General features: G+C 48.3%; 1 protein-coding gene across 1 annotated transcript in view; it reads left to right on the top strand.

The window, feature by feature from the left end:
* The first annotated feature begins 1,878 nt into the window (after window positions 1–1,878).
* The window catches only part of DSCC1 (DNA replication and sister chromatid cohesion 1), a 91,202-nt gene continuing 79,740 nt past the window's right edge, over window positions 1,879–13,340 (top strand). The window contains exons 1-2 of the mRNA XM_029591952.1: window positions 1,879–2,175; window positions 12,045–12,213. Of these exons, the coding sequence (XP_029447812.1) occupies window positions 2,003–2,175; window positions 12,045–12,213 (342 nt within the window). The 5' untranslated portion in view covers window positions 1,879–2,002. The remainder of the gene's footprint in view (window positions 2,176–12,044; window positions 12,214–13,340) is intronic.

The following is a 13,340-nucleotide window of genomic DNA, read 5'->3' as shown; positions in this document are numbered from 1 at the left end:
TTACGGAAATCGTCCCCAGTCGCAGGGGAAAACGCAGGGAGTTCTGCCAACAGGTTGACATGGAGGTTAGAAGAACCTTCACTAAGAAGGAAGGGCCCGTCACGAGGGACACCCCAGAATCGGAAAATTGCTAAACAAAAGGTTCCCGACAGGACAGTACGTGGATCACTGAGATCCGAAGAGCAGAAGAGATAGAGACCAGAAAGATAGTCTTAAGCGTAAGAGCTTTCAAGGTAGTGCGACGGAGAGGTTCGAACAGAGCCACACAGAGGGCCCGAAGGATCAGACAAACTCCCCGATGGGCAAGTGGCTGAGAAGGTGGACGTAGATGCTTGACGCCCTTCAAGCACCAATCACATTTGGGTAGCCCGTTCAGTGATGACATTCTATCCGACCCAGGAGAGAGCCGAGAGGGGAGAAGATCTTCTTGGGGAAGAGAGGGCTAACAAGATCAGGGCGGAGAGCGCTGAGATACCCGACTCCGCACAAACAGCTTCAAACACGTTCCAGATACGAGCAAATATCCCAGCAGATAAAACTTCTTAATCAATTCAAACTCATAGAGGGTATTCACTTTTCTCTCATGCAGACTGAGTCAGTAGTTAGCAGAATTTTCCAACAATCCATTTCAGGACCTTATCCTTTCTCAGGCCCCAAAGACAGACAAGGAAACCTCTTTCCTTCCTCTTTACCCACACTGGCAGGGGACTTCTCCAGAACAACAATTGTTGCCCCATGGACTAAATGACAAATCCCTCCAGATAATCGGTGCTCTGCGCTGGATAAATTAAACAGGGCTCCCTTGCAGACCAGCAAAGCCCCATGGTCAGGCAACATATTGGGGATGCCCTCTCTGAGCTACAAGTCAGATATCTCTCAAGAATCTTCGCAAAATTCATCTAGCTTCTGCCAGTGCCTTGGAAAAGGCTCTTTTATATTCCTTACCAAACTTACTGTCTTTGGGGAACCTCCTATCCATTACTTCTTTAGCTCACACCTCCTGAATATCCCCCAAATCTCCCTCAACTGGAAAGGCCTTCATTTTGTTAAATGGCACCTTTCTAGTGAGCCCAGACAGGGCTTACACACTTTTACAGAACCACTAATATCTTGTCTTGGATCCTTCATAACAACTCCATCAACAAAAGAACAGGTACCCGCAACAGATCTTTCAGGAGAGTAGCTCCTGCGCTTTGGAATTCCCTCTCAGAATATCTGTGACAAATACAATACTACCACCACTTCAGGAAGTAAGAGCCTGGCTCTTCAGGCCTATAATAGTAAGTTGGTATAAATTATTTAAACATTTATGTTTCGCCTATAACAAATTATGCTAAGCGAATTACAAAATAAATCATAACATTACAAACATGCTATTACAGCCTATTCTTTCTACAAAAATGTTATTTAATTTGAGATAGTCACTGTGTTTGGCCTAGTAAATGTGATGATTTAGTTCAAGACTAGACCTGAGGCACACATCAAATTGCTAACGTCATCTGATTATCTCTTGCTATTCTAATATGTTATTCACATTTTTGGTGTTAAACTGCTAATGTCCTGGAATTCTGCCATTCTAACATACTGTATCCCACCTTGGGTGAATTTCATATTCAAAAATGTGGGTAAAAAATACAGTAAATAGACACACCACTGCTCAGATTATATCACAACTCATGGCTTGCCAATAATCTGAAATTTCTGCAGATTATCTTCCCCGCATAATATATTGGTTATGCGCCTTGCTATACATCTGGACCAGTTCCAGGTCAGCGCGTCACTGACCGCTGGCAGAGAGAACGCGAGCTCCTATCCTCCTTTTAACTGTGGCTGCAGTTCAATGGGCGGGGTTTTTGCGTCAGCTCGTCACGGTCAATCACGTGGGCACGCAGGGTCTTGGCGCTTTTTTGAAGCCGCTGTACAGTGCTTTCCTCTCCCGAATTGTCTGTGGTGGTGAAGCCGGCGGCTAGTGAGACGCAGCGCCTGGGGTGGCAGCGGAGGCATGAGCCGCTCGCGGGAGGAGGTGGAAGCCACGCTCCAGATCGCCAAGCTGAAGGTGGAGGAGCTGCGGCGCACCGTGCACTGCCTTGCCTTCAGTCCCGGCCTCGTCGCTGGCGAGCACTGTCTCCTCGAGCTGGACTCGGAGCTCTGCGGGCGAGTGGAAGCCGGCCACAGGTATCGACTACCCCCGCCGCTCAGCACAGCCCAGCCCTCTCTCGCCTTAGGGTTTTCCTAGGTGCCAAGCTGGAAATATGGAGCTCTTACAAACATTCCTGCTTTGACACAACTCGCAAAATGTTTTCTTATGGCTTTTGCCTTCTGTTACCTACGTATGTATATGTACGCACATTCTCCCTAAATGGGACCAGAGGAAAGCTTTTTTTCTGCGAACCAGAGTTGCTTTGAAAAATCTGTCATTTCCTGCCTGTGCTAAGCAAAGTAAGCATTCTTAGGGCTGTGGCCCAGAGAGCCTTATGCATCATTAAGAAATCTCCAGGGAAAATAGGGTAGGTAGAGCTCTGGAAACCTTTATGACTAGGAAATACTTAAATTACGGACAAGCTAGTTTCACAGGCTTGTCAAGGTATGTAAAAGACAAATTATGTGAATATTTCCTAGATATGCTCACATAATTAAGAATAAGTAAATTAGGCTTGTTTTGAAAACTTCCTACCTTAATAAAACATCCCATTTTATTTATTAAGACATATGATATGCCCCCCCCCCCTTTTTTTTTTTTTTTAACCAGGAATGGTCTCAAAGCGGATTCAATCAATTTTAAGGACTAAGAAGTATTTACTCTTTCAAAAATAAAGACTAGAGGTCACTACATACACAGGCTGATGCAGTATAGTGTGCATGGCTTTACATTCGCTTTGATGCATGTCCAAAACCTCTCGTGCAATAAGGGGTTTAATGTGTCCAAAACGTACATAACTAATAGTGCTCATCACATGTAAATTCATGTTGAGGCTATTGGCTATTATCCCTGATGCAAAAAAAAAAAATGGACCTAATAAGTACATTTTTAAAGCTTGCCCCAGAGCAGGTGTTAATTCTTGATCCCCAAAAGTTAACAGAAAAGCAGAAAATACTGTTTTTCTGTAGATCCTCTGACTTAATATAGTGGCGATATTAAGTTGGAGGGACCAAAAAAAAGAACTGGGGGGGAAACAAAAATGCTAGCAGTCAGATTAGGAAAATGGATGCTCAATTAAGGAGCATCCGTTTTCCTAACCCTTGGCTATGCACAGGTTAGGAAAATGGACGCTCATAAAATTGAGTGTTTATTTTCCTAATCCGCACTGACAGCCACTTTTCCTGGGTGACCGATGCCGAGGAGGCTCTAGGAATGCAGTTTTCCCTAGCCCCTCCTTTTTATCATGGTAGCCATTTAAATCTTAAATTGGGCACCCAGGAGAGGTGGATTGGTGCACGTTAAGAGAGTGGGCGCTCAGACATGAGCACCTGTTTAACGCATGCTGATATTGCATTGGCCTGAAAGTAAGTAGCACATTTTAAAATAAATCGGAGAAAATTATTTCTCAACCACATAATTAAGCTCTGGAATTCATTGCTGGAGGATATGGTAAAGGCAGTTAGCATAGTTGGTTTAAAAAAAAATCTTTGGACAAGTTCTTGGAGGAGAACTTAATAAACTTGTTAATCAGATAGACTTGGGGAAAGCCAAGTGGTGTAGCAAAGGGGGCAAGGACCCTGGTCACCAGGCTGCAGGGGGCCTCCCAGGGAGCTTTTTCTTTTTGTATTTTTTTTTTTCAGCGTATACTGGGAGCTCTCCTTTCCTGAAAACTCTGGGCCCTGCTGCAGAAGCAGGTCCAGATAAAATGTCATTGGCTGTGTGCCTAAGGAAGAGGAGCAGGGTGTACGAGCTTCCGGTGGCTTCTGTGCCGCAAAGGAGGAAAAGTTCTTCACTGCCACAAATGCCATCTTGAGCTAGTGGCACATTCTAACCCACCTGCCAGCTGAAATCAAAAAGGTGCCACGGGTTGCACACCTCAACTGCCGGTGCCACTGCTGAAATCAAGAGGCTGCATAGCTGCCAGTGCACCCCAGTTTGCCGGCAGCCTGAGTTAGGAGGAAGCTGCAGAACCCCCCTCATCCCCCTTGAATTCCATGAAGTAGAGGACCAGGCGAGAGGAAGGAGTGTGTGTGTGTGTATATGAGAGAGGGCGGGTGTGTTTGTGTAAGCTGGGTACATGAGAGAGAGGGAGATTGTATGTGTGTAAGAGCCTGGGGGCTGAATTTTAAGAATTACGCGCGGGCGTAGATTGTGCACGTGACCCGGCACGCACAAATCTACGCCCGATTTTATAACATGCGTGCGCAGCCGTGTGCATGTTATAAAATCTGGGGTCGGCGCGCGCAAGCCCTAGGGGAGCCCCAATGACTTTCCCCGTTCCCTCCGGAGTGGCCTCGGAGGAAACTTTCCCTCTGTCCTGTCCCCCAGCCCTACCTATATCCCCCCCCCCCCCCCCCCAACCTTTATTTTATTTACGCCTGCCTCTGGGCAGGTGTAGGTTGCGCATGCCGGCATGATCCCCTGGCACAGTTGCTGTGCCAGAGGTCTTGGTCCCGCCCTGCAATGCCCACTCCCCGCCCCTTTTTTCAAGCCCCGGGACATACGCGTGTTGCCGGGCCTATGCAAAATAGACTCATTGCGCGCAGGAGCAGGTTTTAAAGGGTATATTACACACGTAACCGTTTTAAAATCCGCCCCGGGTGTATGAGAGCGAGGGAGCTCTTGTGTGTGTTAGAGCCTGAGCATATGAGATGCTAAATGATGGTGGGCTTCCGGCTAACAGGAAGACGACCAGGACTAGTTGGGGGGGGGGGGGGTGAGGGTCATATGTATTCTGCCTGAGGCCAAGGAAGGGTTATGAAGGAGGGGAGGGAGGGGGTGAGTGACTGGGATTGAGGGGAGGGGCTCTGTTCTCGCTGCCTACCAGGTGGGGAAGGTTCCTCCAAGTCCCCGATGCTCTCAGGGACCCGGCCCAGACCTCCAAAACGTTCGCCGTCAAACTGTGAGAATGGTGGCAATTTTGGTTTTTTCTTCTGCTTCTTTCTCAGAGCTCCTTGAAGCTCCAAACCTGATTTTATTTCGGTGGCCACCCCACCAGGGAGCGTTAGGACCCGTTTTTCTGCTGATTCTGTGCTTTTGCTGCACAAATCCTACTTAGCTAGTTTGCAGGAGGAAGTGGCCCCCCCTCCGGCTAAGGTCCCTCAGCTTTCCCTCCCTCCCCCTGCAGCTCCTGACGGGCAGGGGGCGACCTGGGTCCGTGTGGTTCAGGGGGGCCCCCCCTCTGTCTCCTCCACCGGCTCCGGCCGACCCCCAGGTCCTTTTTCGCAGGGAGGAATTGGAGCCTCTTCTCCCTTTTGTCTCCCAGGAATTGGGGATTGACTGACCCTCGGTGAATGAGTTTTCGGTAGCAAGGTCATCCTCTTCGGATCTGGTCCTAGCGGGGCTTAGGGCCCTGCCGTGCTCCTTTCCCTTCCATCCCATGCACAAATTAATGCTCCTCAGGGAATGGCGGGTCTCCGGGTCGGGAGGGCCATGGAAAAGCTTTATCCCCTCCTGGAAGAGTGTTTAGAGTTATTGAAAATGCCTAAGCTGGACTCTTCTGTGACTGCGGTCACTAAACATACCACCATCCTGGTCGTGGGAGCTATGGCCTTGAGGGATGTCCAAGATTGAAAGCTGGAATTCCATCTCAAGCGCATTTTTTAAATCCTGGTCTTGGGTGTTCGGGAGTCCATCTGCAGCAGTCTCATGCAGCGGGCAAGCCTTAGGTGGCTCCAACGATTACTCAGCACCCAAGACCTCCCATCTGCAGAGGCAGAGCAGGCTGACAGGTTGGAAGGCACCATAGCTTATGGGGCGGATGCCCTATATGACTTGTTCTGGGTGCAGGCGAAGGCGATGGCTTCGGCGGTCTCAGCCAGATGGCTCCTCTGGCTCCGACACTGGGCGGCTGATTCATCTTCTAAGGCACAGCTGGGAACTCTCCCTTTTAAGGGTAAGTTGCTCTTTAGCGAAGATTTGGACCAGCTTATTAAATCCTTGGGCGAGAACAAGGTTCATAAGTTGCCTGAGGAGTGCCCGAAACAGGCTAGATCCTTCTTCCCCACTCGCACCCGCTTTTGGGGCCAACGCCAATATAACCCAAAAGCAAGTGGCGCCTTCTCTAGGGGCAATTCTTCTAGGGCCCAGTCTTGGCCCCAGTCCTTTCGGGGCCAGTGGCCCTTTCGGATGCCGCTACCCACCATCCTACGCCCAAGCCCACCTTCCAATGAGAATCCGCCAGCCCATCCCTCCATTCCCAACTTAGGTGTTTGTTTGTCCCTATTCGTGGAGGAATGGGCCAAGATCACGTCGGACCAGTGGGTCCTCGAAACAATAGACAAAGGCTACACTTTAGAGTTTGCTCGCGACATCCCAGACTTGTATATGGTGTCTCCGTGCGGCCACTGGAGGCGGGCCGCGGTGACCCAGACTCTTCTCAGACTTCAGAGGCTGGGGGCCATCTGCCCGGTTCTGGTGGCGGAGTGCGGCGCCGGCCAATACTCCATCTACTTCGTGGTCCCGAAGAAGGACGACGCCTTTCGTCTCATCCTAGATCTCAAGAGGGTCAACCAGGCCCTCAAGGTGCCCCATTTCCGGATGGAAACCCTCTGGGCGGTGATAGCGGCGGTGCATCCCGGGGAATTCTTGGCCTCACTCGATCTGACTGAGGCCTACCTGCATATACCGATCCATCCCGAACATCAGAGGTTTCTCTGGTTCCACATCTTGGGTCAGCACTTCCAGTTCAGGGCCCTGCCCTTCGTTCTCGCCACAGCACCCCAAATGTTAACCAAGGTGATGGTGGTGGCGGCAACCCTTCGAAAGGAGCGTGTCCTGGTCCACCTGTACTTGGATGATTGGTTAATCCAGGCCAAGTTGGAATCTTTATGCCGCCAGGCGGTGGACCGAGTCCTCATTCTCCTCTCATCTCTAGGTTGAATAGTCAACTTCTCCAAGAGCAATCTCCATCCGACCCAGGTCTTGGAGTTCCTGGGAGCTCACTTCGACACCCACGTCGGCAAGGTTTTTCTACCGGACTCGAGAGCTTTCAAGTTGATGGATCAGCTCCAGAGCTTCCTCCCCATGGCATGGGATTATCTGCAGGTCCTGGGGACCATGGCTTCCACTACCGACGTGGTCCCCTGGGCGTTTGCACATATGTGTCCGTTACAAAGAGCTTTGCTGGCCCGTTGGCAGCTGATATCAGAACAGTTTCAGATGCAGCTCCCGCTGTCAGTGAATTACAATGGTGGCTTTCTCTTAAGCATCTCCTCCGTGGAATGTCCCTTCGGACCCCGCAGTGGAAGATGGTCACGACGGATGCCAGCCTGTCCAATTGGGGAGTGGTTTGCCAGTCTCAGACCACGCAGGGGCACTGGTCTCCAACCCAGTCTCGCTGGCACATCAACCGCTTAGACTGGGATGGTCCTCCTTGCACTCAAGGAATTTCTGCCGCTACTTCGGCGACGGGCGGTGCGAGTACTCTCGGACAATTCTACCACCGTGGTGTATATCAATCGCCAACGGGGCACCAGCAGTCGATTGGTGGCCCTCGAAACCAGTCGCCTTCTTGCGTGGGCGGAGTGCCACCTGGACTGCCTTGCGGCCTCCCACATAGCGGGCAACGAGAATGTGCAAGCTGACTTCTTGAGTTGTCAGCGTCTGGACCTGGGCGAGTGGGAGCTGTCCGATGCCATGTCCCTAATTATCAACAGGTGGGGTCCCCCACACCTGGACCTGATGGCAACTCTGAAAAACACCAAGCCTCCTCGGTTCTTCAGCCGCTGGCGGGAACACTGTACGGAAGGGGCCCTAGCCCTTCCGTGACTGCGCGATCTTCTGCTGTATGTGTTTCCTCCGTGGCCCCTCATAGGGAAAGTGCTCAGACGAATAGAGCTTCACAGAGGTTCGGTCATTATCGTAGCTCCCGAGTGGCCTCGCAGACTGTGGTTCGCGGATCTAGTCAACCTGGCTTCGGACAGTCCTCTTCGCCTAGGCCATCTACAACACCACCTCCGTCAAGGTCCCGTATTTTTCGACCAGGCGGATTGCTTCTGTCTTGCGGCTTGGCTTTTGAATGGCAAAGGCTAAGGCGGAGGGGATATACTGAAGACGTCATCTCCACTATTTTATGGGCCCGCAAAACTTCTACTTCCCTTGCCTATGTCTGCGTCTGGAAGTTTTTTGAGCTGGCCTGCGTGGAAGTGGGCGTTACGATACGTTCAGCCCCAGTCTCGCTAGTCCTCTCGTTCCTCCAGCGGGGTCTCGCCAAGGGTCTCTCCTTTGGCTCACTCCGGGTTCAGGTGTCTGCCCTCTGTTCTCTCTTGGGCAGCCTCGACGGCTACGTGATTGCATCTCATCCGGATATTGCCCGTTTTCTCAAAGGGGTCAAACATTTGAAGTCACCTCTGCGTCCTACTTGTCCTTCATGGAGTTTGAATCTGATTCTTCGGGCGCTCTGTCAGGCTCCCTTTGAGTCTCTTCGCCGTTCCACCCTCAAGGATTTGACGCTTAAGACGGTATTTCTGGTCTCTATCTGTTCCGCCAGATGGGTGTCTGAGATCCAAGCATTGTCTTGCTGCGAGCCCTTCTTACGTTTCTTGGATTCCGGGGTCTCTTAAGACGGTCCTGTCTTTCTTACCGAAGGTTGTGTCTTCATTTCATGTCTTATCAGTTGGTCGTGCTCCCCGCGTTCTCTTCTGCGGACATTGCTGGCCCTGGTGGGGATGATCTCTGCCATCTGGATGTGAAACGTGTTCTCATGCGTTATCTTGCAGTAATTAATGACTTTCGAGTATCAGATCGCCTTTTTGTCTTATGGAGTGGCCCCAACCAGAGCAAACAGGCATCTAAGACTACGATATCTCGCTGGTTGAAGGAAGCGATCTAGTCTGCTTACATTTGTCAGGGACGTCCAGTCCCGGAGGGTCTTAAGGCCCAATCTTTGCGTTCTCATGCTGCTTCCTGGGCGGAGAGCCAGTCGGTCTCACCGCAGGAGATATGCAGAGCAGCTACTTGGAAGTCCCTGCATACCTTTGCTCAACATTACCGCCTCGATGTTCAGGCGCCAGTTTTTGGTTCCTTTGGACGGCAGGTACTTCGAGCAGGCCAGTCAAGGTCCCACCCTGTCTAGGGAAGCTTTGGTACATCGCATGGTCTGGACTGATCCGGGTATGTACAGGGAAAAGAAAATTAGTTCTTACCTGTTAATTTTCGTTCCTGTAGTACCACGAATCAGTCCAGACGCCCTTCCCTTTCTATCATCCTGTCTGCTCGAAGATCCTTATGCCATGTATTTCCTCATTGGAGGCACCGGAAGCATCCATGTGATGATTGTGGGCATGCACGGAGTTCATTCATTTATTCACTGTTTTTTTTTTTCTAGTTCAATATTTTCAGAGTTCTCTTGTGGTTTGCTCGAGTTCTCCTGTTACTTGCTTGTTTCATGGTGTTTATCTTCTCTGTTTTGACAATGGTTATATTGAAGGGCTACAGGGTAGGCTCTGTCCTCATATAGGATACCCTTTCAGTTTTTGTCTGTCTCCACCTGCTGGAAAGGAGGCTTAACCCATGGTCTGGACTGATCCATGGTACTACAGGAACGAAAATTAACAGGTAAGAACTAATTTTCCTGTCTACTCCTTCATTCTCCTCTCCTTAGATGCTCAAGTCTGTGAATAATGCCCCCCCACAAAAAAATAAAAAATCCACTAGTATACATGAGCAGAGCAACACAATACATACAGAGACAGTGCATGCACGACTGGGTGTGTAGTCAGATCCATGAAATGCTCCTTTGCTTCAGCAGACTGTTTTGGAAGAGAATGCTGCATAAACTTGGGTGCTAGCCAGAACGTTTTAGGAGCCATGTTACTGTTTTTGCTCCTTTTTGTCTGTTTTGTATTTTGTTTGCTGCTAGGTTTTTTTTTCCTGTATTTGTCATTTTTGCACTGTTTTTTTTTGTCACTAATTTTGTTTCTTTTGTAGCCATTTCTCTATATCTCTTCCTTTATCTCTTCTGTGCTGGCAGAAAGCAGCCCTAAGGACTCAGCTGCTCTTCCTGGTTTCATCACAGTAGCAGTAGCTACTCCTGGGCCAATGCCAGTTGCTGATGCATGTACATTAAAAAAAAAAAAAAAAAAAAAAAAAATATATATATATATATACCGTGTTTCCCCGAAAATAAGACATCCCCCAAAAATAAGACCTAGTAGAGATTTTGCCTAATTCTTAAATATAAGACCTTCCCAGAAAGTAAGCCATCCCTTGTAAACAGGGGCGGATTGACCTATCGGGGGATCGGGCTTCCCCCGGTGGGCCGGTCAATCCTGTGACGTCTTTTTTTTTTTTTTTATAAAGTTTCCAAAGTGTTAGGGGCAGACGCGAGCAGTGGTATCCCGAGGGGAGCCAATGCCCCCGGGTGCAAGGAGGCTCATGCGGCCGCTGAACCTCCTTGCCCGAAGAAAAAGATCGCGTTCAAACGCGCTGATGCTCTTTATCCTTCCTGCCTGTGCGGCCCCGGAAGTAAACATTGCCGGAGCCGCGTGGGCAGGAAGGAGAAAGAGCATCAGCGCGTGCAGAAGAGGAGCCACCGTGGGCTGCTGCGAATCCCAAGTTGCAGCAGCCCAAGAAGAGGAAGAGGCCCGGTAGCAGGGCCGAGGAAGAGTTAGAGGCCCGAGAAGTTCAGGGCCACTGCAGAGCCCATCCTGTGGCGACCCGCGAAGAGGAGGCCCAGAGGTGAGAGAGAAGCTGAGGGTCTGTAGAGGGTGTGTGCGTGCGTGTATGAGATAAGTTGAGAGATTGTGTGTGGGAGTGAGGATCTGAATGTTTGCAGAGGCAGCATGTGAGAGCCTCTGTGTGTGTGTGAGAGACAGCATGTGACAGTGAGAGCCTGTGTGTATGAATGATTGTATGAGAGACAGCATGTGACGGTGAGAGCCTATGCTTGAGCAAGACAGCATGTGGGAGTGAGAGAGAGCCTGTGTGTGTGTCAGACAGCATGTGCCAGTGAGAGACTGTGTGTATGAATGATTGTATGAGAGACAGCATGTAACAGTGAGAGCCTGTGTGTGAGAGAGAGAAATGCATGTGAGAATGAGAACCTGACTGTGTTTGAGGGAAGAAGATGGAGAGAAAAGAAATACGGAAGAAAAAAGGACAATATAAAAGGAATTGGCAAAAAAATAAGAAAGGGAAGGTGGAAAAAAAAAAAGCCTGTGACCAACCGATTAGAAAACTAACATCAGCCAGCAAAGGTAAAAAAAAATAAATTACTTTTTAGTGATTGGCACATGTAATCTTTGGGAATGTGCAAGAATAGCACTTTCTCAACGGATCTCACAATGTACGAGATCAGCATGGAGAAAGAGGAAGCCCACGGGGCCTGCACAGAGGAGGCAGCAGAATGGGCTTCAGTGTCAGTAGCAGCAATCAGCGCCTCCCCAATAGCCATGTGGCAGCAGTGACAGTGGCATCAAGATTACTGACATCTGGGGATGGTGGCAGTACCAGTCGGGGGACCCCTTCCAAGCAGTGTGCAGAGGTTCAAAAGCAGCAGAGTCAGCCCAAGCTGACTACCATGAATGCTGTACACTCTTACCTCTCTCTGACAGCACATTGGTGAGGCATGGCTGACGCAGGGGCAGCCAGCAGCTCTACGGTATTAGACATCCCCTGAAAATAAGGCCTAGTGCATCTTTGGTAGCAAAAATTAATATAAGACACTGTCTTATTTTGGGGGAAACAGGGTATATATATATATAGAGAGAGAGTGCTTCTGTTGGGTATGATGGGCGAGTGGAAAAGATTTTGTACTTTTCTGATATTACTTTGACTTGATTTTGAAGGCACTAGATGTGTAGTTTGTAGTCACTGGACAGACCTTATTTAAATGGTGTAAGCTTAATTTTTTTCTCTAATGGCCAAAGTCACATGCAGTATCTGTTTTTTTACCATTTCATAGCCTTGTGATCCGTGGTGATAAAGATGAACATGCAGTGCTGTGCAGTGGAGACAAAACATATGAGCTGAAAGTAGCTGATACTTCAAATTTGCTGCTTTTTATTCCCAAATGCCAAACTCCAGACCAGTTCAAGGAAGATCAGCCAGCACTGAATATTCTTCACACGCAGGTACAGCTGACTTAACACAAAAATTACAAGTTACTTTAACAGACTTGTGGTCATCTGTTTCTGGGTTTGTCTTATTCATGTATTAAAGAACCTTAGTGCACGCATCACTGGACATTTGTGGTAGGAAGGGAGGGGATTAGTATAGAATCTACAAGGTTTACAAAAGAATAATCAATAGAGATATAGAAAGTTGTAGGATCCTATCCCAGAATGAATGCAGTCTATTTTTTTTTAATTGTCTTAACAAGTCATTGATAAGCTGTATGGCTACACTGCCAGGATTCAGATATTTCTTTATTTAAAACTTATATACTGCCATATACCAAGCAAGGCCCAAGGCGGTTCATAAAACACAACATACATAATAAAATACATCAGATAAAATACAGACAGAAAAAAATTAGCAAGATATAAACTCGCTACAGTAAAACTGATCACTAATATATCAACTAAAAAGCAGGTTCAAATAAATTGTCTTCAACATTCCCTTGAAAGTCTTAGTAAGACGCAATATCATGAGAGGGAATTCCAGAGATGGGGAGTAGAGATTGAGAACGCTCTCTCTTGTATTGCCAATAGCCTGACCTGAAAAGCACCGGTCTGAGTACAGATCCTTGAGGCACTCCACTGTATACCCTTTTCCACTGAGAAAATTGACCATTTAATCCTACTCTGTTTCCTGTCTTTTAACCAGTTTGTAATCCACGAAAGGACATCGCCACCTATCCCATAACTTTTTACTTTTCTTAGAAGTCTCTCATGAGGAACTTTGTCAAATGCTTTCTGAAAATCCAAATACACTATATCCACCGGTTCACCTATATTTACATGTTTATTAACCCCTTCAAAAAAAAGTGAAGCAGATTTTGTGAGGCAAGACTTGCCTTGGGTAAAGCCATGCTGACTTTGTTCCATGAAACCATGTCTTTCTATATGTTCTGTGATTTTGATCTTTAGAACACTTTTTTCACTATTTTTCCTGGCATTGAAGTGAGGCTAACTAGTCTGTAGTTTCCCGAATCGCCCCTGGAGCCCTTAAATATTGGGATTACATTAACTACCCTTTAGTCTTCAGTTACAGTGGATGATTTTAATGATAGGTTACAAATTTTAACTAATAGATCTGA

Source organism: Rhinatrema bivittatum, chromosome 2, assembly GCF_901001135.1.
Source record: "Rhinatrema bivittatum chromosome 2, aRhiBiv1.1, whole genome shotgun sequence".
Taxonomy (NCBI): Eukaryota; Metazoa; Chordata; class Amphibia; order Gymnophiona; family Rhinatrematidae; genus Rhinatrema; species Rhinatrema bivittatum.
Note: the sequence above shows the minus strand (reverse complement) of the source record. Positions and strands in the feature narration are given on the sequence as shown.